This window comes from Antechinus flavipes, chromosome 2 (genome assembly GCF_016432865.1).
Source record: "Antechinus flavipes isolate AdamAnt ecotype Samford, QLD, Australia chromosome 2, AdamAnt_v2, whole genome shotgun sequence".
Taxonomy (NCBI): Eukaryota; Metazoa; Chordata; class Mammalia; order Dasyuromorphia; family Dasyuridae; genus Antechinus; species Antechinus flavipes.
Window position 1 is genome coordinate 38,428,506 of NC_067399.1, and position 21,245 is coordinate 38,449,750.

The 21,245-nt window shown below is 39.7% G+C and overlaps 1 protein-coding gene across 9 annotated transcripts in view; it reads right to left on the bottom strand.

Annotated features, from left to right (window-relative positions):
* LOC127547583 (zinc finger protein 260-like) overlaps positions 1 to 21,245 on the bottom strand; it is a 203,983-nt gene that overhangs the window by 76,764 nt on the left and 105,974 nt on the right. Inside the window, exons 3-6 of one of the 9 annotated variants that reach the window (XR_007950201.1) lie at positions 17,454 to 17,580; positions 16,462 to 16,557; positions 11,435 to 14,214; positions 3,700 to 6,749 (exon numbers count right to left, since the gene is read on the bottom strand). The exons of 5 other annotated variants lie outside the window; for them this stretch is intronic. Coding sequence is in view for 1 of the 4 variants with exons in the window: in XM_051974487.1 (XP_051830447.1) it covers positions 12,368 to 14,214; positions 16,462 to 16,557; positions 17,454 to 17,580 (2,070 nt within the window). In the remaining 3 variants the exon portion in view is untranslated. Of the gene's footprint in view, positions 1 to 979; positions 1,413 to 3,699; positions 14,215 to 16,461; positions 16,558 to 17,453; positions 17,581 to 21,245 lie in introns of those variants that run through there. 3 more of the 9 variants (XM_051974487.1, XR_007950206.1, XR_007950203.1) reach the window with 3 other exon arrangements.

Sequence of the window (21,245 nt, forward strand, 5' to 3'; positions counted from 1 at the left end):
ACACACCCATATATGTCATTACTCAGACATTTACACAGAAATACACACGCAAATCCTTCCTTGAGAAACCTCAATAATAATAATAATACCCTGATCCTTGTTACAATGTTGTTGAAGGCCTCTTCTTCCCCGACTCGGCTAATTCTGCTCCTGGTGTCCTTCACTTGCCTTATGAAGTAGGTTGTGTCCCTTTAAGAAACTGTATTTCCTTTTGATCTGTGATCCCTTTCAGAATCTTAGCCATTCCTGGGGAAGCGATATCCTCCCCAGACAAGTTATCTTTCCAGGATTCAGGGCCTTGGATGCAATTAGAAATCCTGTCAAAAAGCGCCCCTTCTGAAGTGTTGTCAATTCCAATAGGAGATCCGGGCAGTCCCAGCCTTCACTAAGACCCAATATAACAACTTCCTTCAAGGAAGGTCTTTTGCAGATAGACCTCGGTGGCTCACTCAGCTATCAGGACCCTTCTATCCACTGAGAACTGCATTCTCTCAGTGCAAAATTCCATTTTCCAACAGATCTGCCACTACAGAAGTCAGTCTCTTGGGAAACTGATTTCTATCCAACAATAAACTTCGTTTTGCAACTAATAATTCGGGAATGAGTGAATTTTTCCATTCCTAAAACCGCGGCCCATTTAAAGGGGGTTCTTGGCAACTCTCTTATTGCCACTAACCTCTAGACCACCCAAACCGCATCACTTATCTTCCCCCACCCAGGGATCCCTCCCTCCTTCCTCTCCCCCTCCCCGCTCCCTTCCCTTCTACCTCTTTTCTCTCCTCCCTCCTTGCTCCTCCGGGTCCCCTTTATCGCTCTCTCATTAATCTACACACCTGGACCGTAAAGCAAAGCAGAACACTCACCTTTAAAGGTCTTTATAATTCATGCTCACAACACGAGTCAAAGTAAACCTCGGAAGCCACATCCCCCCTGACTCCAAATCCCCCCGCCCCCCTCGGCTTTTTTATCCATGCCTTACCTCAATAAGGTGTCCCAGGTAGCTCCCCCAGTGCACGGACCCTAGAGGGCTGGGCCTCTTTTTACTTTTTCCACCGTCGGTTAATCAATGTTTATCGTTTAGTAATTTACGTTTTCCTTGCTGGCACTCAGCTGGTGCTTAATCAATGCAGGCTGCAGCTAGTCCTCAGGAACCTAGTCCGTCCCTTTTACAGCTGAAGAAAAAAGCGGGGCTCGCGGTTCTAGCTCGGGTCACGCTGACAGAGAGCCTCGCGGGCAGAATTAGAGCCCAGGACTCTCGGGATCTACTTCTCCCCCTCTCAGCCCTGGAAGCCGTCTCTCCACCTGGGCTTCCCCAAATAAAAGCCCTCCAGATCCCAGACACTCAACCATAAAGATCGCAATATTTCCCCAAAGTCCACCTGAGGAAAAAAGGATGGAAATGGTCATCTCGCCAACTGCGCCTGCTCTGATATAGCGTGGCCCAGGCGGGCAGCCGTCATACCCGAGAGGCCTCTCCTGGCTTCTGGGAAATGTAGTTTTGCGACTAGCGCGCAGGCGCACGGCTTAGTTCACGTCATCGGGACTTAAACTGATTTAAAGCATCAGCTGCTGGGGCTAGATGGGGGCGCCGGGGGTTAAGCTAGATGGTCCCTGCCTAGATGGGGGCTGGGAGGTGTCTCAAAGGAATTTGCAGGCCTGGATCCATTTCCAGTCTAAGGGGGCAAAGTGTATTGTACTTGTAATGCCATTTGAAGTGGTGTAAATTCCGAGAGAATTTAGCAAAGAAACAGAGGCATGTATCTAGCTCTTCGCGTCACTGAAATGCTAATTTTCTGGCCCGGAGGTGGAACCAAGGAGGGGACTCTGGAATTTGGCGCGCCCCGGCCAGCGGATTATCCAGCTGACCGGCAGCAACGGGCTGAGGGGCGGTCTATCCACTGTGCTCTTAGGAGTTTGAGTTGTGGGACTGTCCTGAGGCTTCAGAATCAGGGGGATTGTTAGAACAATAGTATTCTCAGGCTGGGTGTGGGGGCTCGGCCACAGATTCAAAGCCAGAGGATGTTCGCATCACTGAGAGATGGTTAGAACAGAAGCCCCCTAAGGGCAGGGGACCTTGCAGCTCTGTCCCCCTAAAAGCTATATGACACAGGACCATCAGCGACGCCGAATGCGGAAGTTCTGAAGGCTGTGGATCATTTCTCTTGCCTTGGCAGTTTGCTTTCCAGGGGTGTGACATTCATGCTGAGATTGACACCCACATTGCCAGAGCCTGGTCAGTGTTTGGGAGGCTCCAGAGGAAAGTGTGGGAGAGGAGAAGAATCAAACTGACTTAGGATAAATTTCTCCCTTTTTTCTCCCTTGAAGGGGAAGGGAGTCAGTGAGGCGGGGGCAGTGAAAGGAGCACGCAGATGACCTGGGGTGCAAGCATCATGATGTTTAAAAGCCTTGGGTAGAGAGGTTGACCTGTAGCGTGCAGATAATTAATCTTCACTGGATGTGATTCCGTTAGCAAAAAGCCTTCAGTCTTAGAAGGGAAGGTTTTTACCCAATTAGTAAAGGTGACAACAAAACCCAAAAAGCAGTTTGAAGCCCTGAGAGGGGCATGTGTGTCAAACCCATCTGCCTCCTGGGAGGCTTCAGCCTTTTCAGCAGGTGGGCATATTTGGCAGATCTGATTGGTTCTCCCAGCCCGAAATCAGGGAAAATAGGTTCCACAAGGGTTAGAGTGTGTGATTTTTCAGGTGAGTACTTGGTGAAAGCCACAGAGAAGTTCCCACGGGCTGGCTTCGGGATCCGGAATGTTAGCTCTCAGGGGATTATGAAGAAGCTTCAAGGAAGGTGGTGTAGGAGCACTGGGAGCCAGTTGGGCAGAGTCATTTTGGACTAGATATTCTACAATTATTATGTGGACAAGAGATCCTCTCTGGCAAGAGAGAGATGATAATCCGGTTAAAGTGATTCCCCTGGGGGGTAGTTAGCACAAAAGGGGATGACATCCAGGGTGGGGATGTGACATTTGGGAAAAGGGCCTTTGTAAATGATGCACCAGGTCGCATGTGTGGCTGCCTTGGGGATGCTGAGGGCACATCCAACAATCTTGAACACCCCCACAGCCCATGGAGTTTTCCTGCCTGACTAAAAGACCAAGGAGTTATCTCCCCACTGGTGAGAGAGAGAGAACTGGAGAGAAAGTTTGAATGAATAACAAGAAGGAAAGAAAGCTCATCTTAAGTGCCTCTGCCACCTTGTTAGTTATTTGAGGAGTGAAGGCTGGGCCACTATCCTTCTGAGGGTGTTTGTAACCAGTCAGAAGGAGAAAGGGCATGTCTCTTTTCTTCCTAGCTGGGGGAGTAAAGGTGCATGGTCAGGGCTAAATGGGCAGCACAGGCAGCCAAATCTGCAAGCCTGTTTCCTTGCATATTTAATAGGAGACCTTTTAGCTGTCAAAAGTCTCCTTTCTTTCCATATAGCCCCATGAGCGTGCAAAATGTGAAAGCATATTTGGAATCAGTATAGATGTTCACTCTCCTTTCCCCAATTATAACTCAAAGATTCTTCTCACATACGCCAATCAGAAAAAATACCAAGTTCTGCTTCCTTCTTCCCTCTTTCTGCACTAGCACATTCCTTTCCCCCTCAATTTGCTTTCTTTTTTAAAACCCCAGGAATGAAATCAATCCACCTTCAAAAAAAATTCTGTTCTTATTTAACTCATTATTCTTTTCTTTTTAATATCTGTGTTTTTTAAAGCTTTTTATTTACAAAATACATACATGGATAATTTTTGACATTGGCTCCTGCAAAACTCTGTTCTAATATTTTCCCCTCCCTTTCTCTTATCCCCATTTCAGTTGGCAAGTGATCCAATATATGTTAAACATGTGTAATTTCTCTATACAGATTTCCATCAATATTGTGCTGATAAGAAAAATCAGATGAAAAAGGGAAAAAAAAAGGGAAACAAAACCAAATGCAAGGAAGCAACAACAAAAGTCATGGAAATACTATGTTGTGATCCACATTCAGTTCCCACTGTGCCCTCTCTGGTTGCAGATGGCTCTCTTCATCACAAGACCAATGGAAGGTCTGAAACACCTCATTGTTGAAGAGAGTCACATCCATCAGAATTGATCCTCGTATAATCTTCTTGTTGCCATGTATAATGATCTCCTGATTTTGCTCATTTCACTTAGCATCAGTTCATGTAAGTGTCTTCAGGCCTGTCTGAAATCCTCCTGCTGGTTGTTTCTTTTCTTTTCTATTGTTTTGGCTGAGACAATTGGGGTTAAGTGACTTGCCCAGAGTAACACAACTAGGAAGTGTTAAGTGTCTGAGGCCAGATTTCAACTCAGGTTTTCCTAACTTCATAGCTGGTGCCCATGATCATATCTTATAGAACAATAATATTCCATGACATTCATATACCATAACTTATTCAGCCATTCTCCAACTGATGGAAATCCATTCAGTTTCCAGTTTCTAGCCACTACAAAAAGGGCTGCCACAAACATTGTTGCACACATGGGTCCCTTTCCTTCCTTTATGATCTCTTTGGGATATAGGCCCAGTAGAAACACTTTGAGATCACAGTTTGATAGCCCTTTGGGCATAGTTCCATATTGCTTTCCAGAATGGTTGGATCAGTTCACAACTCCACCAACAATGTATTAGTGTCCCACTTTTCCCACATCCCCTCCAACATTCATCATTATCTTTTCCTATCATTTTAGCCATCTGAGAGGTGTGTAGTGGTACCTCAGTTATGTTAATTTGCATTTCTATGATCAATGATTTAGAGCACCGTTTCACATGACTAGAAATTATTTCAATTTATTCATTTGAAAATTGCCTGTTCATATCCTTTAGCCATTTATCAATTGGAGAATGGCTTGAATTTTTATAAATTTGTAACTCCATTATTCCTTAAAGATTTGCAGGATCTGATGAGACATTTATTTCTTCTCTCCCTATTACAATATTAGCACTACCTGTTTCATTGCTTAATTTGGTCTTTCTAAAGTCCTGTGGAGTAGAGAGACTACTCATCTATAGTCTTTTTATCAAAAATGCAAAAAAGTCCTTTATGGTAAATTTTGTCACCATAGGATTATGTCCAATTTTTCAAACTATTATTGGTTGAAGGTCCAAATATTTTGCTTTTTTAATATGTTGTATTTTAATATCTCCTTTACTTTATAGTAGAAACTGCAAGGCCTTATGTAAATGTGATTATGGTTCCTTGCACCTTGAATTGCATCCTTCTGGATGCTTCCAAGACTTTTCTCTGATGTGGATGTTCTGGATTTGGACTAACAACCCTAATTTTTTCTCTGAGGTACTTTGAAGTTGATTGGTGGGTTCTTTTTGTTTTACTTTGCTCTCTGGTTTTAATATTTAATATTGTTATTACTTCATTATTAATAGTAATCTTTAACAAAATTTGCTTTCCTTATCTCTTTTAATAAGATTTATTTTTATTTTTGCATCATCTGAGATCAGAATTGCTTCCCCCTTTTTTTTTATTTCAGCTGAATAATAAATTCTGTTTTAGCCTTTTACCTTCAATCTGCATGTGTTTCTCTATGTCAGATGTTGTAAATAGCATATTATAGGATTCTGCTTTTTAATGCACTCTGTTATTTGCTTCCATTTTATGGGAGAGTTCATCCCATTCATGTTCAAAACTGTTACCAACCTATATTTCCCTCCATCCTATTTTCTCCTTGATATGTACTCTGGCTCTCCCCTTTCACCCTATCCTTTAGTCTTATTTCCTTTTTTCTTTTGGGGAGGGTTACCCACCTACTACTTTATCTTATATCACCCCTTCCCTTAGTAAGTTTTTTTTTTTTAACCACTCCACCCCCTACCTTTTCTTCTGTCAACCCTTCCTGGCTACTCTTATCTTTTCCCTTAGTGTTTCTATCCTCCCTTCTATCCTGCCTCTCCCTTTTCTTTTCCTTTCTCCTCCTCCACTTCTTTATAGGGTTAGATAAATTTCTATATCCAACTGAATGATTAAATGATTCCCCCTTAGAATCAAACTGAGATCAAGCTTCAGACAATGCTCATCCCCCTCTCTTCTTTCCCCCAATTGTAATAGGTCTTTTGCACCTCTTCATGTGATCTAGTTGTCCCATTGTACCACACCTTTGCTCTTTTTCCAGTACAGACATTTTCCTACCACTTAATATCTTTTTCTTTGATATCACATCAGAGTCCACTGACAAACATACCCTCAGTCCAAATGTTGCCCCCTCTGTAGGCCCCAGTGACAGATAACAGTTTTTGTTATGCCACAGTTCTTTTTAACTGTCCTGACTCAGTTTCCCTGCACTAGTTTCTCTTGTCTGTTTCCTTAACTGTTCTATCTCAATCCCCTAAGCTGTAAACGCCCCCTCTGGTCTGACTGAGGATTATTTGCTCTAAGGTTATAAATTGTTAGCAAGATAAACAAGAGAGTAGACCTCCTGGCTCTTTTCTGCCCTTAAGAATTTACAATATCCCTCTAAAATGTTCCAAGATACCTCACTGATATCTTTATTTCTGTGTATTCAGATATCCTGTCTCTGGGTTTTTAGGATTTATGGCCTTCCCTATCCTGATAGAAGTTTTCCCATGCTTCTTACTCCTTCCTTTGTTTAGAGAAAAGGTATTTAAGAAGTTGGGGTTCTCCCATTCATCGCTGGAGGCTGGAAATTGGATGCTGGTTGCTGGACGCTGGATTCTTTGAGATGACAGTCTCCTCCAGCCCTGCAACCAACATGGATCCCTTGGTCCCAGTATACCTCTATCTCTGTCTGACTGGATAATTTGAGATGAGAGTCCTGTCCAGTCAATTATACTCTCCCATTAATAAAATATTAAAAACTCTCTCATCTCTCTCCTGCCTCAGTTTCCTGGGCATTACATTTTGGAGGTCCCCCCGAGATAATAGAAACTGAGAACTGGATTAGAGATTAGAGACCTCATGGTCTCCACGTGGGCCTGAGGAGGCTCAGGATCTGGGTCTATTCCTTGGGAAAAATCAGCACTCTGGATACCTCTAGAGCATCCCAGGAAAAGGAAGCAATTCTTCAGTCTCAGTCTGACCTATAGTGGACAACGAAATCGATTCGGCATTTGGGAGAGTAAGTCTGTCTGGGTACCTTTTGGGGTACCATCTGGTTCTGCTTCTGGTTATTTTGGTTCTGTTTTGGTCTATTTGTTAGCAATCTGTGGTCTCAGAATAAATACCGATGGGTTTAAAAGTTCTGAGATGGGTATTTTCTGGGATGCTGGAAAATGTCTTCTGGGTATGTGTTACATGTTTGTTTAATGTTGTAACTGTGTAGTCTGTGTGATGTGTGTTCTATGTTCTGTGTGATTTGTCTGTCTGTTTTGTTGGTTGAAAAATTTTAAGACCAGCGTTACAACTGGGCTTAGTAAAATGGAGCTCTGAGTGTGTCTGTGTGTGTCTGTATTAAAAGTTAGCAAGCTTGTAAGAGATAAATAAGAATTCAGCTTCTGTGTTGCAGGCTTAGAAAAATCTTTCTCTCTCCTTCTGTCTCTGGCTGAGTGTAGCAGTCTTGTGGGGGGGAAAGGAGAAAAGGGAGAAAAGGGAAGAAATATAAAAAGAAATAAATAAAAAAGATTAAAAGGGATTTTAAAGTTTGGAAAGTTAAAAAAAAATTAGATATATACATATAGAAGAGCAGTGTACTAACATTTAAAGAAAAGAAGTTTGAATGGAGTATCTAGACATTCTCTATGAAGGCAGAGAAAAGCACTAAATGGGCTTGGGAGTTCACAGAAGCCCCTTTGGATTCTGGAAGGGAAAAAGGGAATTCAAGGTGAAACAAACTTCTCTCTGGGGGCAGAGGTCCTGGAAAAAGCCCCTAGTCTGTTTGCTGATTTAAGAGCTTTGTTAAGGTTTAAGAACAATGATTGAGGAAAATTTGCTTGTGATTTAAAATTTTTTTTAAGGAAAAGCCTATTAGAGTAAATAGCAATAAAATTCAAGTTTAGCCTGGCCTGGGCAATAAATAGCTCTGGAGATAAAATGCTAATAGCTGTTAGAAGAAATGTGGTGGAAAAGAAAAAAAGAAAAAAAACTTTAAAAAACAGCTGTATTTAGTTTGATACCTTCTGAAATATATTGAGTTGTTAAGTTATACTTTAAATCCAGCTCTGCTGGACATGTGTGGGTTTTGTGGAGGTTTGGGCAATTCACTATAGTGTGAATCTTACAGGTTTTTGAAGGCAAAAGGAAAGAGGAATGCAGGTGATTAGGAAGGACTGATTTGTAGGGGCAATTAGAGGTTTTTGGAAGGTGAACGAAAGACTTTTGGGAGTAGGTGAAGAGGTGGGGAAGGGAGCCACCCACTCCCACTGTCTTCTGCTACTTTACCAAAGGAGCATCTGGTAGGAAAGTTCTTTAAGGATTGTTCAAGTATGTAGCCAGGGAGAAAGAGAAAGTTGGAAATGGGTGGATTTGGGAAGAAACCTGATGTTGGGAAACTGATGGGCTAAATCTTGAAGAGGATCCCCATGTAGGAAATTGAGTGGACAACCTGAGGGAAGTTTTTTCCTAAGGGGCAGGAGTGGGGGAAGGATGGCCACATGGAATCCTCTCCTCCCCTCACCCCTCTAAGTGTGTCCCTGCCGTTTTTTTCTTATCTGATTACGGCCAGTGCAGCAAACTGTGATTTAAAGGAACATGCTTACTTTTAGGTTAATTGATTATTTGTTTCTTGATACATAAATGTTTTCTTGGCTGAGGAATATGGTCATAAATGTGATCCATACTTTGATAGGAATATTTCTAAAAGTTTAATTGCTATTTTTAAGAAACTTGAATTCTTTTATGTGGAATTGGGTATTCTGTATAAGTTTAAATTGATTGTATTGGATCATTCTGAGGTTATTTAAAGGGCCTCTGAAAATGATAGTTTTTCCTTTGTCCTTTTGAAAATGTTTCTGTTATGGACAACATGCAATTTGGGATATTTTTCTATATATTGGGTATTTTAAAAGCAAAATGATTTGTATGTATAATGTTCACTCATGTAACACTTAGACAAAATTGTTCTAAGTTGTGAACTTACTGAGGCAAAATTTCTGTTATTACTATAAAGTTATGATAAATATTTGTTTAAGATTTATCAGAAATTTGATTAATGGAATTTGTTATTGGGGGTAAAATTTCTTGGGCTTAGAGTTAGTTAATGCTATGTGGGGGTTTTAAAGCTCCACCCTCTGACAGTTATGGAGACGATTGATTGGAATGAAACTGGGTTAAGGCTATTTTATTCTGTATGTGCTGAGGGTTGAGTTTTAACTGCTTATGTGATGTTATAGTTATGTTCTTGCATTTTTCCTTCTGTAACTGATCTCTATCATCAGAGCAATGGTCAATAGAACTGTTAATGCAATTCAATTATGTCATGCCTTGCTATTTTCAGTCTGGTTATATGTAATCATTGTATCCTAAATGCTTGGGCAACTGAGTATTTCGCCTGGTCATCTGTCTGTTACTGGATATTTGTGTTTTGGTTCTTTAAGGTTTCTACATGATAAGAGGACAATTAACAGGAGTCTTTAAGACCTCACTGATGTTGCAACTTGGGACTGCACCAGTTTGCTTGGCCTGTAAAACAAACTCATCTCTTCACATAGGAAACAATTTATTTTGGCCTCCTCATATTTTGCAACAGTCTGGTGAACTGAGTCTTTCTATTTGAGAATGATCTAATCTTTCTTTGTTAGATTTATGTTTTTGTTCTAGATTTTGGTCAAATTTACAGATATTGGCTTGCTTCTGGAACCTGGATCAGCTTTGATCAGCTTTGATTGTCAGCGCGGTACACCTACCCTCTCTCTGCATGCAATGTCATTTGTCAGCCTGGAGCAGCAATTTTTAAATGAGGCCATGGACTGGACCCTGCGTCTAGTGCACTTTGGACTGATATAAGGGACTTTGGGAATGGTTATGGCTGACTGTTAAACCTTGCATGGATCATCTATTACTGTGTGTTTAAGATTTGGGATAGGATTTGTTAAAACTGTGTAATTATTGCTGTTATGTTTGAGATTTTTAGGAAATGCTACTGTATTAGTCTGTTATGTATAGGGATTTTGATTCACTTTTGGGGTTTAAATGTGGAATGGTCATTTGATAATTCCTTTCCGTGAGGAAAAAAAAGGGGAGGAAGAGATAGAACATTGGGGAAACGTAATCTTTTTTCAAAATACCTGAAAGAATGGGGATCCTTAGTTCCTATTAACTTTGCCTTAGACATTTCTGCCCCACCTCCATCTCACTAGTTCAGATTGAATTTGGATGCTTTAGCTTTAGAATCCCTTATTTTGCTAAAATTGCCATGGCAGACTCAGTTTTGGGGATTATTTTTTAAGAAAAGTTTTAGAAACCAGACACCTGTCCTGGGACTGGCAGTCTCTCTGATCTGTTTTTCCATTCCTGTAACCCCAGTTCATTAAGTATTTCAGCATTTCAAAGGACCTTGAAGTTTAGCATGAGGCACCTAAAAAGTTTGGGGTTTGCCTGCCTTGATGGTCTAACTGTGCATAATCCACTCAGAAATCTGATCCTTTCTGCAGCCCTGTTTGTTTCTTTGGGCGGGGACAGGTGAAGCTACTCCAAGTCTTATCCTTCTCCCCTGGAGTGGGTTGCCCCTTTGAATGAGCCCTTGAGCCCTGCTGCTAGTTAAGTGCACAAATGACCACAGACCTAACTGTCCATCTCAAACTGGATTCTCTGGCTGAGATGGTGCTCCAGAACTGTAGAGGACCTGACATGCTTGCAACAAGGGAGCCTTTGTACAGCTGTTAACTCTGGGGTTATCAGGGAGAGACTTGCTCTTGCCATATGAGTCCTTACATTTTTCTAGTTTTATTTTGGGTTGGTCAAAATTATGGTGCTAAGACCTCGTGGGTATCTAGAGGAAGGTGTTAATATTCAAAGGTTTGAATATTTAGGAGAGAGAGAGTGTGGAATGTTATGCCACAATTCTCTTTAACTGTCCTGACTCAGTTTCCCTTGTCTCAGTTTCCTTAACTATTGTGTCTCAGTCCCCTAAACTGTAAAACGCTCACCTGAAGCGTCTGACTGAGGATTATTTGCTCTAAGGTTATAAATTGTTAGCAAGATAAACAAGAGAGTAGACCTCCTGACTCTTTTCTGCCCTCAAGAATTTACAATATCCCTCTAAAATATTCCAAGATACCTCACTGATATCTTTATTTCTGTGTATTCAGAAATCCTGTCTCTGGGTTTTTTAGGATTTATGGCCTTCCCTATCCTGACAGAAGTTTTCCCATGCTTCTTACTCCTTCCTTTGTTTAGAGAAAAGGTATTTAAGAAGTTGGGGTTCTCCCATTCATCACTGGAGGCTGAATGCTGGACACTGGATTCTTTGAGATGATAGTTTCCTCCAGCCCTGGGACCAACATGGATTCGTTGGTCCCAGTATACCTCTATCTCTGTCTGACTGGATAATTTGAGACGTGAGTCCTGTCCAGTCAATTATACTCTCCCATTAATAAAGTATTAAAAACTCTCTAATCTCTCTCCTGCCTCAGTTTCTCTGGCATTGCATTCTTAAGAGATACAGGAATTGTTTTCCCATCTAGGGATATAAATGGCTTAAACTTTAAATAATATATATGTATATTTCCCTGTTTACCTTTCTATGCTTCTCTATTCCTGTGATTATACGTTAAATTTTCTGTTTAGTTCTGGTTTTTTTTAATAGAAATGATTGAAAGTCTCTTATTTCATTGAAGCTCCATCACCTCCCCTGAAAGAAGATGCTCAATCCAGTTGGGTAGTTAATTCTTGCTTGTAACCCCAGGTCCTTTGCCTTCCGGAATATGATATCCCAGGCCCTCTGATCCTTTATTATAGACACTGCTAAATCCTGGGTAAATCCTAATCTGTTATTGCTGCTGGAACCCATGAAGCTATTTTCAGGTAAAATAAATAGCACTGAAAAAAGTTCCTGTCCAGTATGGGTTCTACTGGATTTATTAAGCATTCCTGCTGCTTAATCTAAATGTAAAGAATTTGAGAAATCTTTCAACCATTCCTACTGGTTGAAAGTTTTCTTACATTCTTTACATTTAGATTTCTCTCTAGTATGACTTATCTTATGTTTCTTAAGTTTGAGATGTGTAAGAAAGTTTTCTCAATTTTATTACATTCAAAGTTTGGATTTTATTTCAATCTGCTTCAACATCAGTTCATTCAACGAATTTCCTTCCAGTATGAATTTCTTTTTCAAAGCTTCTATACTACTTAAAAGTTTTTCCACATTCCTTGGATTTGTAGGGCTTCTCTTCAATATGAATTCTCTTATATAAATTAAGATTTCCCATACATTTGAAGGCTTTTCCACATCCATTATATCTATGGTTTCACTTCTATATGAGTTTTCTTATGTCTATTCAGATGTCCCTTATAGTTGAAGGCTTTTCCACATTCACTACATTTATAAGGTTTTTCTCCAGTATGAATTATCTTATGTCTATTAAGGCCTCCTTTCTCCCTGAATGCTTTTTCACATTCATTACACTTATAGGGTTTCTCTCCAGTATGAATTCTCTTATGTGAATTAAGGTGTCCACTCTGCCTAAAGACTTTTCCACATTCATTACATTTATAGGGCTTCTGGCCAGTATGAATTGTCTTATGTGAATTAAGGTGTCCCATCTGCCAAAAGACTTTTCCACATTCATTACATTTATAGGTCTCCTGGCCAGTATGAATTTTCTTATGTACATAAATATCTACTTTACAACTGAAGGCTTTTCCACATTCATTACATTTATATGGTTTTTCTTCAGTATGAACTTTATTATGCCTTTTAAGGTGATCATTCCGGATGAAGGCTTTTCCACACTCATTACATTTATAAGGTTTTTGCCCAGAATGAATTGCCTCATGTAGATTAAGGCTTCTTCTCCAACTGAAGGCTTTCTCACATATAGTACATTTATAGGGTTTCTCTCCAGTATGAATTGGCTTATGTGAATTAAGCTGTCCAATCTGCCTAAAGCCTTTTCCACATTCATTACATTTATAGGGTTTCTCTCCAGTATGAATTGTCTTATGTGAATTAAGGGCTCCCCTGTGTCTGAAGACTTTTCCACATTCATTACATTTATAGGGCTTCACTCCAGTACAAATTCTCTTATGTGAATAAATAACTTCTTTATAACTGAAGGCTTTTCCACATTCTTTACATTTATATGGTTTTTCTCCAGTATGAACTACTGTCTTATGCCTTTTAAGGTGATCATTCCGGATGAAGCCTTTTCCACATTCATTACATTTATAGGGATTCTGGCTAGTATGAATTGTGTCATGTAGATCAAGGTTTCTCTTACAGCTGAAGGCTTTCTCACATAGAATACATTTATAGGGTTTCATTTCACTATGTATTACCTTATGTGAATTAAGATGTCCCTTCTGCCAGAAGGCTTTTCCACATTCGTTACATTTAAAAGGCTTCTCCTCAGAATGAACTGCCTGATGCATATCTAGAATTCTCTTATATCTGAAGGCTTTTCCACATTCATTACATTTATGTGGTTTCTCTCCTATATGAATTCTCTTATGTATGTCAAGGCTTGTCTTCCAGCTGCCGGCTTTTCCATATTCATTACATTTATAGGGTTTCTCTTTAGTACTAATTTGCTTATGTTGACAAACATATCTCCTCTGACTTAAAGTTCTCCTACCTTTATTAAATTGCTTTATAGGCTTTTCTTCCAGATTTTTCTGATGAACAGCAAGGTCTGAATCGTAGCTGGAAGCCTTACCACAGTCACCAAAAGGATGAGCTTTCATTCCAGCCTGAATTCCTCCATGTACACTACAGCATAAATTAATGTGGAGGGTTTTGCTGCATTCATTAATTCTAGGAGGTTCTCCTTGAGAGCATACTCTATGGTAAAGATTATGTTCTGAATGGTAATGGTAACACTTCTTAAATTTATTAAACTTACAAAGGTTTTTCTCCATGGAAATTCTGCTATATGAAGTTTTGCTGCACTTAATTATTAGCTTCATGGATTGTCTTTCCAGGTTGTTTATCTGACTTTCTAATTCAATGTCATAATTCCAAGCTTCTCCAAATTTAGAATCCCAGAAATCATTCTTTACGAGTCTTTCTCTGGATGTTTCTTCGGTAGGAATATACTGTTTTAGAATTGATTCCTTGGTTTCACACTCTCTTTTTTCAAGAGAGGAATCTGAAAGTAATACAAAAAAGTGTCAGCACCCAGTGCTCAGTGTTGTGGGAAAAGAAAAGTACTTTATGCTCAATTCTAGATTCAGTCACCTCCATTAGGAAGAACGGTGACTAATATGGGCAAGGCAAGAGGGAGCTAAAGCTCAAAAATGGGTTGAGAGGAAAGTAACAGAACTGCCTATGACTTCATAAATGTTAAAATTTTTGGAGAAAAATAATTCTAAATCCATAGATGATTACATTTGAAGTTGATCTCTGGTAATACTGAAGAAAACAGTGACTAAAGCTATTTATTTATAAAGAGATTCCCTTGACCAAAAGAGGTTTCCACCTTCAATGAAATTTATAGCTTGAGAGCTGCCTAGACCATTGAACAGCGAAGTGTCACCGCCATACTGCACAGAGCACTGAACCTCCAGTGAAGAAAACTCTTCTTCCGGAGTTCAGTTTGGCTCTAGATACTTTCTAGATGAAGGACCCAGGTCAAATCATTTAATCCTGTTAGTCTCAATATCCCCATCTGTCACATGAGCTAGAGAAGGAAATGGTAGATCTACACCAAGGAAACCCCAAACAGGGTCACAAAGTGTTGGACTCAAGGCCTCAATAGAAAAGGAGCATTGAGAGGTGAAGTGAATTGTCCAATATCACATTTAGTAAGTGTTAGAAGCAGGCTCTGAACCCAGGTCTGCTAACTGGGAAGCTGGTACTTTTTATTCTTGGTAACACATCAGACCCTTAGAGCCTGCTTTCATGTCCTATGTTTCCCTGTACTAGGAAAATCCCTCAATTTGATGAGATAGAAAGCCAAAGTGTGAGTAGCAGTTGTGACACTTATGAGGTAGGTCACCATGGACAAGTTAAGATCTTCTGCCTTTCCCCAGGCCTTCTTCTAAAATGAGAATGATACAAACACCATACATCCTAAACATGAGTAAAGCACTCCTCCTAGTATATTAGTTCTAGTTATTATTAAAGTTACTAATGACCTTAAAGACAATTTTCCATGAATCAGTGAAATGGCCAACAACACCAATTCAAGGTGGGGAGGGGAAAGTAGGAAGAGGATGGAAGAGGTAGACGGCATCTTTATAGGATCTGTCCCTGAAAAGAATGAGACCAACTGGAAGGAAGATAGACCATTGTGGTCTGATTTTTTAAAATACAGGTAAGACTTAATTATATCAGAAAATTCTTTTCCCTTATCTCTCACAAAGGACTCATCAAAGGGAAATAATACTCTAAGGATTTAAGACAACAGTCATAGAAATAAAGGATAGAACCCAGAATATGGGTGGAAGGCTATAAGAATTACAGCTTTTTCTGAGACTAGAGAGAATGCAAGGGCAGATTTACTAGCAAACCATTTCTTAACATGAATGGTGAGGTTACAGGAAGAGTGCAGAATGGACAATGAAGCTCCTTTCCTCAGGCCTATGTGCCAGAGACCATGCTCTTGAGGATATGCCAGAGACCATGTCCTTGAACACTGCCAGAGACCATGTCCTTGGAGGCAGGAGACAAAGAGCTAAGACGAGTAGCAAACACCCTAAATTCCTGAGATTAGATAATGTGTGTCCCAAGAAATCGGTCATCTCCGCCCAAGATCTAGATAACAGTATACTCCAGGATTTCTGCCACACCTATGGTCCTACATTCTTCTCATTGTAACCCCCCACTCAGAAATCATATTTAATTAAACCCTCTTCATTCATTAAACAGAGACATTCACCATCTTAAATCTTGAGTTGCCTCTCTGTCTCTCCGATCCTGTTCCCAAGCACGGTGTGCTTTACAGACTGTTGTCTTACAGAGCCTTTGCTCCTCCTCGGCCCCGGCTCCACTCGATGACCCACTGTTGCTGTCCTGCCGGACAGGACACCTATGGACCTTGAAAAAGAGCTCCAGAACCAACGTTTTAAAGGTAACTCACTCTAATGACCCAGCCAAGCCTCTGCTGGCAGTGAGTCTCCACCTAGATTTCTGGGTCAGGGGGTTTTCAGCTGCATCTGACCCTTTGTAAGCCGCTCTGAGGTTTTTCTTGGCAAAGAGTCATATCTCAGAGGAGTCTGACATTTCCTTCTGCACATCATGTCACAGATGAGACCCACAGGGTTAAGGGACCTGTCCAGAGTCTCACTGCTGGGAAGTGTCTGAGGTCAGATTGGAACTCAGAATCCTGAGGCTCCTTCAGTCCAGGACTGGCACTTGGGGGACTGCACACCCTGCCCGCCTGGTTATTACTCACCCTCAAAAATGCATCTGGGGTCTTCTTCCCTTGATAGCCAGGGGTCTTCATGTCTCTCCAGCCGAGAAATCACAATTGGTTTAGTTACTGGAAGCCCTGCTCAAGGAGAAATAAGTGGGAAGTGCTGAGAACACAGAGACACCTCAGAACTCAGTCCTGGTCTCTCTCTAAGGAAAAGGGGCAGTCTAGAAATGCCAGGGGAGAAGTAGCAGTGACCCTTGAAGGAAGGTTCCCTCAGCAAACATGAGAGAAGGGACAGAGCCTTTGGTGCAGACTCAGGACAGATGGGGTCACTTTCACCCATTCCTAGTCTGCTGGGAGAAGTCTTTCCTTCTCTGCCCTGGGGCTCTAAGGGGAACCTGAAGCCTGGCTGAGCAGAGAGTGTGAAAGGAGAGCCTGCAGGGCTGCAGAATGAAGCTGCTGATTTTCAGCTGGACAAAGAAGGACTTTTTGTCTGGGAAGTGCAATAACTACTCAAAAACTGCCCAAAGCTCAGAGGGCATCTCTATGTGAAAGGTATTTGTGTGATTCTCCCTCCCTGTCCAGCAAATTCACATTTAGCCAAGCTCCTCAGCCCCCACAGCCATGGACAGATGGAATTCTCTGACCTTGTAAGTGGCTCACACGTGATGCTCTCCCTGCCATGTCTGCAGGTCCCCATGGGATGCTCCCCCATTTCTTCCATGTCCTGCTCTTTGCCTTTCAACTCTTGTAACCCTAGTTTCCCTCAGAGCTTAGCTGAGAATCAGTGATCTCTAGCATGAAGCTTTTCCTTACCCCCCTATCTGCTACAGCCATCACTTGGAAAAGACTTATTTTATATTGACATTTCTGTTAACAAGTATTAATATTCTTGCGAGCTCTCTGGATAGTATAGAAGCTCCATAAGCAGGCCTTTTTTACCTTTCTCCCCCTAGTGAGTGCCATAGTTTCTGGTACTCACCTGGAGAGAAATAAATGATGACAGAATGACTAAAAAAACCTTATCTTACCCAGAAATAGAAAGTTCTCATAGTTCTCCAGCATCACGTCCCTGTATATGATTTTCTGGCCAAGATCCAAATAGCTCCATTCCTCCTGAGTGAATTCCACAGCAACATCTTGGAATGTCAGGAATTTCTAAAACATGATAGACTCTTAACTTGAAAGATGAAAGTGACTTTAGAAGCCACCTACTAACATGGGGTCAGAACAAAAGAAGGGAATCATTTGCATCTCAAAATATAGCCAAAAAGTGAAATAAATTTTACTTTTTCAAATCTCCCTTTTCTTTTTCCCTTTTTAAATAATAATTTTTTATTCTTCAACATGCACGCAAAGAAAATTTTCAACATTCATTCTTGCAAAACCTTGTGTTCAAAATTTTCTTCCTTCTTCTTTCCTCCCCCAATTATTAACAGTAAGCAATCCAATATAGATTAAACATGTGCAATTCTTCTAAATATATTTCTACCTTTAACATGCTTTGCAAGAAAAATCAGATCACAAGGGGGAAAAAACGAGAAAGGAAAAAAACCAAACAAGCAAACAACCACTCACAGAAAAAGGTGAAAACACTATGCTTTGATCTACATTCAATGCCTATAATTCTCTCTCCAGGTGCAGATGGTTCCCTTCATCACACATCTACTAGAACGCCCTTGAATCACCTCATTGTTGAAAAGAGCCAAGCCATCACAGTTGATCATCACATAATCTTCTTGTTGCTGTCCACAATGCTCCCTTGGTTTTTGTAAGTTTATGTAAGTCTTTCCAGGTTTTTTAAAAATCAACCAGTTTATTATTTCACATTGAACAATATTCCATTACACTCACAGCACAACTCATTCAGTCATTTATTTTCTATTTCTTTACCACTACAAAAAGGGCTGCTAAAAACATTTCTGCACATGTGGTCTATTTTCCATTTTATTATGATCTCTTTGGGAGATAGACCCAATAAAGACACTGCTGGATCAAAGGGTAATACTGCATTGTATAGCCTTTGGGCAAGTTACAAGTTGCTCTCCAGAATGGTTGGATCAGTTCACTACTCCACCAACAATGTATTAGTGTTCCAGGTCTCCTACATCCCTTCCAATATTTATCATTAATTTCCTCTCATCTTCAACAGTCAGAGAGGTACCTCAGGGTTGTTTTAAGCTGCATTTCTCTAATCAATAATGATTTGGAGCATTTTTCAATATGACTAGAAATGGCTCTTTCATTTCTTCAGCTAAAAATTGTCTGTTCATGTCCTGTGACCATTTATCAATTGGGAAATGACTTGCATTCTTATAAATTTGAATCAATTGAATGAAATATATTTTAGGAATGAAGCTTTTTTCAGAAACATTAGATGTAAAACATTCTCCTACTGCTTCCCTGCTAATCTTGGTTGCAGTTGTATTGTTTGTACAAAACCTTTTTAAATTTAACACAATCAGAATTATCCAATATACATTTCATAATGTTCTCTAGTTCTTCTTTGGCCATAAATTCCTTCCTTCTCCACAGATCTGGGAAGTAGACTATCCCTTATTCTTCTGAGTTGTTTATAGTATCATCCTTTATGAACCTTATCTTGGTATAGGGTACTCAGTGTTGACCAATGCCTAGTTTCTTTGACTCTATACTGGGTCGCCATCATAGTGCCTAAGACCACTGTCAAATATCCATAGGATATTTAGGATCAGAGCATCATAAGGTTATTTCTATTGCTAGCTATCAAACAATCTTGAATGATTTTGATGTATGTAACCCTCTCCTTGTAAAAGGAGTTAGAATACATCATTCCACTGAATGAAAACTGGTGGGATACAATAAGTACAATGGGAGCTTATGTTTTCCATATTTTTCAGTTAAATGTGAAATAGGAAAGGTGTCCCTTTGTCAAATAATGACAGTGTAAGTCTACTTATTTCCTACAAATACCCAGATTGAAGACTCTTTCAATTTATAAGCAGGTGATTCTCATAAAGATTTTGTAATGACAGGAGAGGAAGAATACAGAACAGTAGACAATGATATTTTTTCAGTCACATTAAAAAAAAAAAATTAAGGCATGAATATTTTCCCATACTTATTTATGGTACGCTCTCTTTATTCTTATCAAGCCTTAAAAACCCTTACACCTTTGCTTTTCCTGAACAAAGTGCCTCTGTATAAACTTGGTCCAAGACAACTGTTTTTTCCATCTTTATCATGTTTAGAGCTATTTCCACAACCCCATTTTGAAATTAGACTGAAGCTGTTCTAACTGCCGATGGTGAAACATAACTTATATAACCATTTTCAGACGTCTTTTCACTTTGTGTTCTGTTGTTGATTCCCAATTTTCATCCAAAAAATGTATCTGTTATGACTGCTTAATTGTACATTTTATCAAGCCCTGTTGAAAACGGTTTTGTTTTCTATGCTTTTTTTTTTTAAATAAATAATGCTTCTCATGACTATCATACTTTTTTGTAAGATTTTATAAATGAGCATATATTATAATCTGGTATTGCTTCTAGCAATCATCATTCTCTGGCAAATAAATTAGATATTCACTGCATCATATGAAATGCAATTAGTCCATATGTTTAGCATGTATTGGATTACTTGAGATGGGGCGGGGGAGAAGGAAGGAAGGGAAAAAATTTAGAACACAATATTTTGTATGGGTGAATGTTGAAAATTATCGATGTATATACTTTGAAAAGTAAAAGAAAAAAGAAAAGCTATAATTAGATAGCAACAAATGCAAAAATATTGAGGAAATGATTTGGAAGAAACAGGATGGCTAAAAGCTGCAATTGCAGGATTCACAGAAAACTCACAGAAACCTATAAAGACAAAAAGATATTGAAAGGAGAAAGGCCAGAGGGAATGAATATAATTCACACAAGAGGGAATACAACTGGTAACTAAACACTTTAAAAATACTTGCAATCGAAACTAGGCATCGACTCACACTTAACACTATATACCAAGATAAGGTCAAAATGGGTTCATGACCTAGGCATAAAGAATGAGATTATAAATAAGTTAGAGGAACACAAGGTACCTTACCTCTGTGGAAGAGGAAGAAATTTATGACCAAAGAAGAACTAGAGACCATTACTGATCACAAAATAGAAAATTTTGATTATATCAAATTGAAAAGTTTTTGTAAAACAAAACTAATGCAGGCAAGATTAGAAGAGAAGCAATAAACTGGGAAAACATTTTTACAGTCAAAGGTTCTGATAATGGCCTCATTTCAAAATATATAGAGAACTGACTCTAATTTATAAGAAATCAAGCCATTCTCCAATTGATAAATGGTCAAAGGATATGAACAGACAATTCACAGACGAAGAAATTGAAATTGTTTCTAGTTCCAAAATGCTCCAAGTCATTAATAATCAGAGAAATGCAAATTAAGACAACTCTGAGATACCACTACACACCTGTCAGACTGGCTAGAATGACAGGAAAAGATAATGCAGAATGTTGGAGGGGATGTGGGAAAACTAATATATTGTTGGTGGAATTGTGAACACATCCAAGCCATTCTGGAGAGCAATTTGGAACTATGCTCAAAAAGTTATCAAACTGTGTATACCTTTTGATCCAGCAGTGTTACTACTTGGACTTATATCCCAAAGAGATCTTAAAGAAGGGAAAGGGACCTGTATATGCAAGAATGTTTGTGGCAGCCTTGTTTGTAGTGGCCAGAAACTGGAAACTGAGCAGATGCTCAACAATTGGAGAATGGCTGAATAAATTGTGGTATATGAATATTATGGAATATTATTGTTCGGTAAGAAATGACCAGCAGG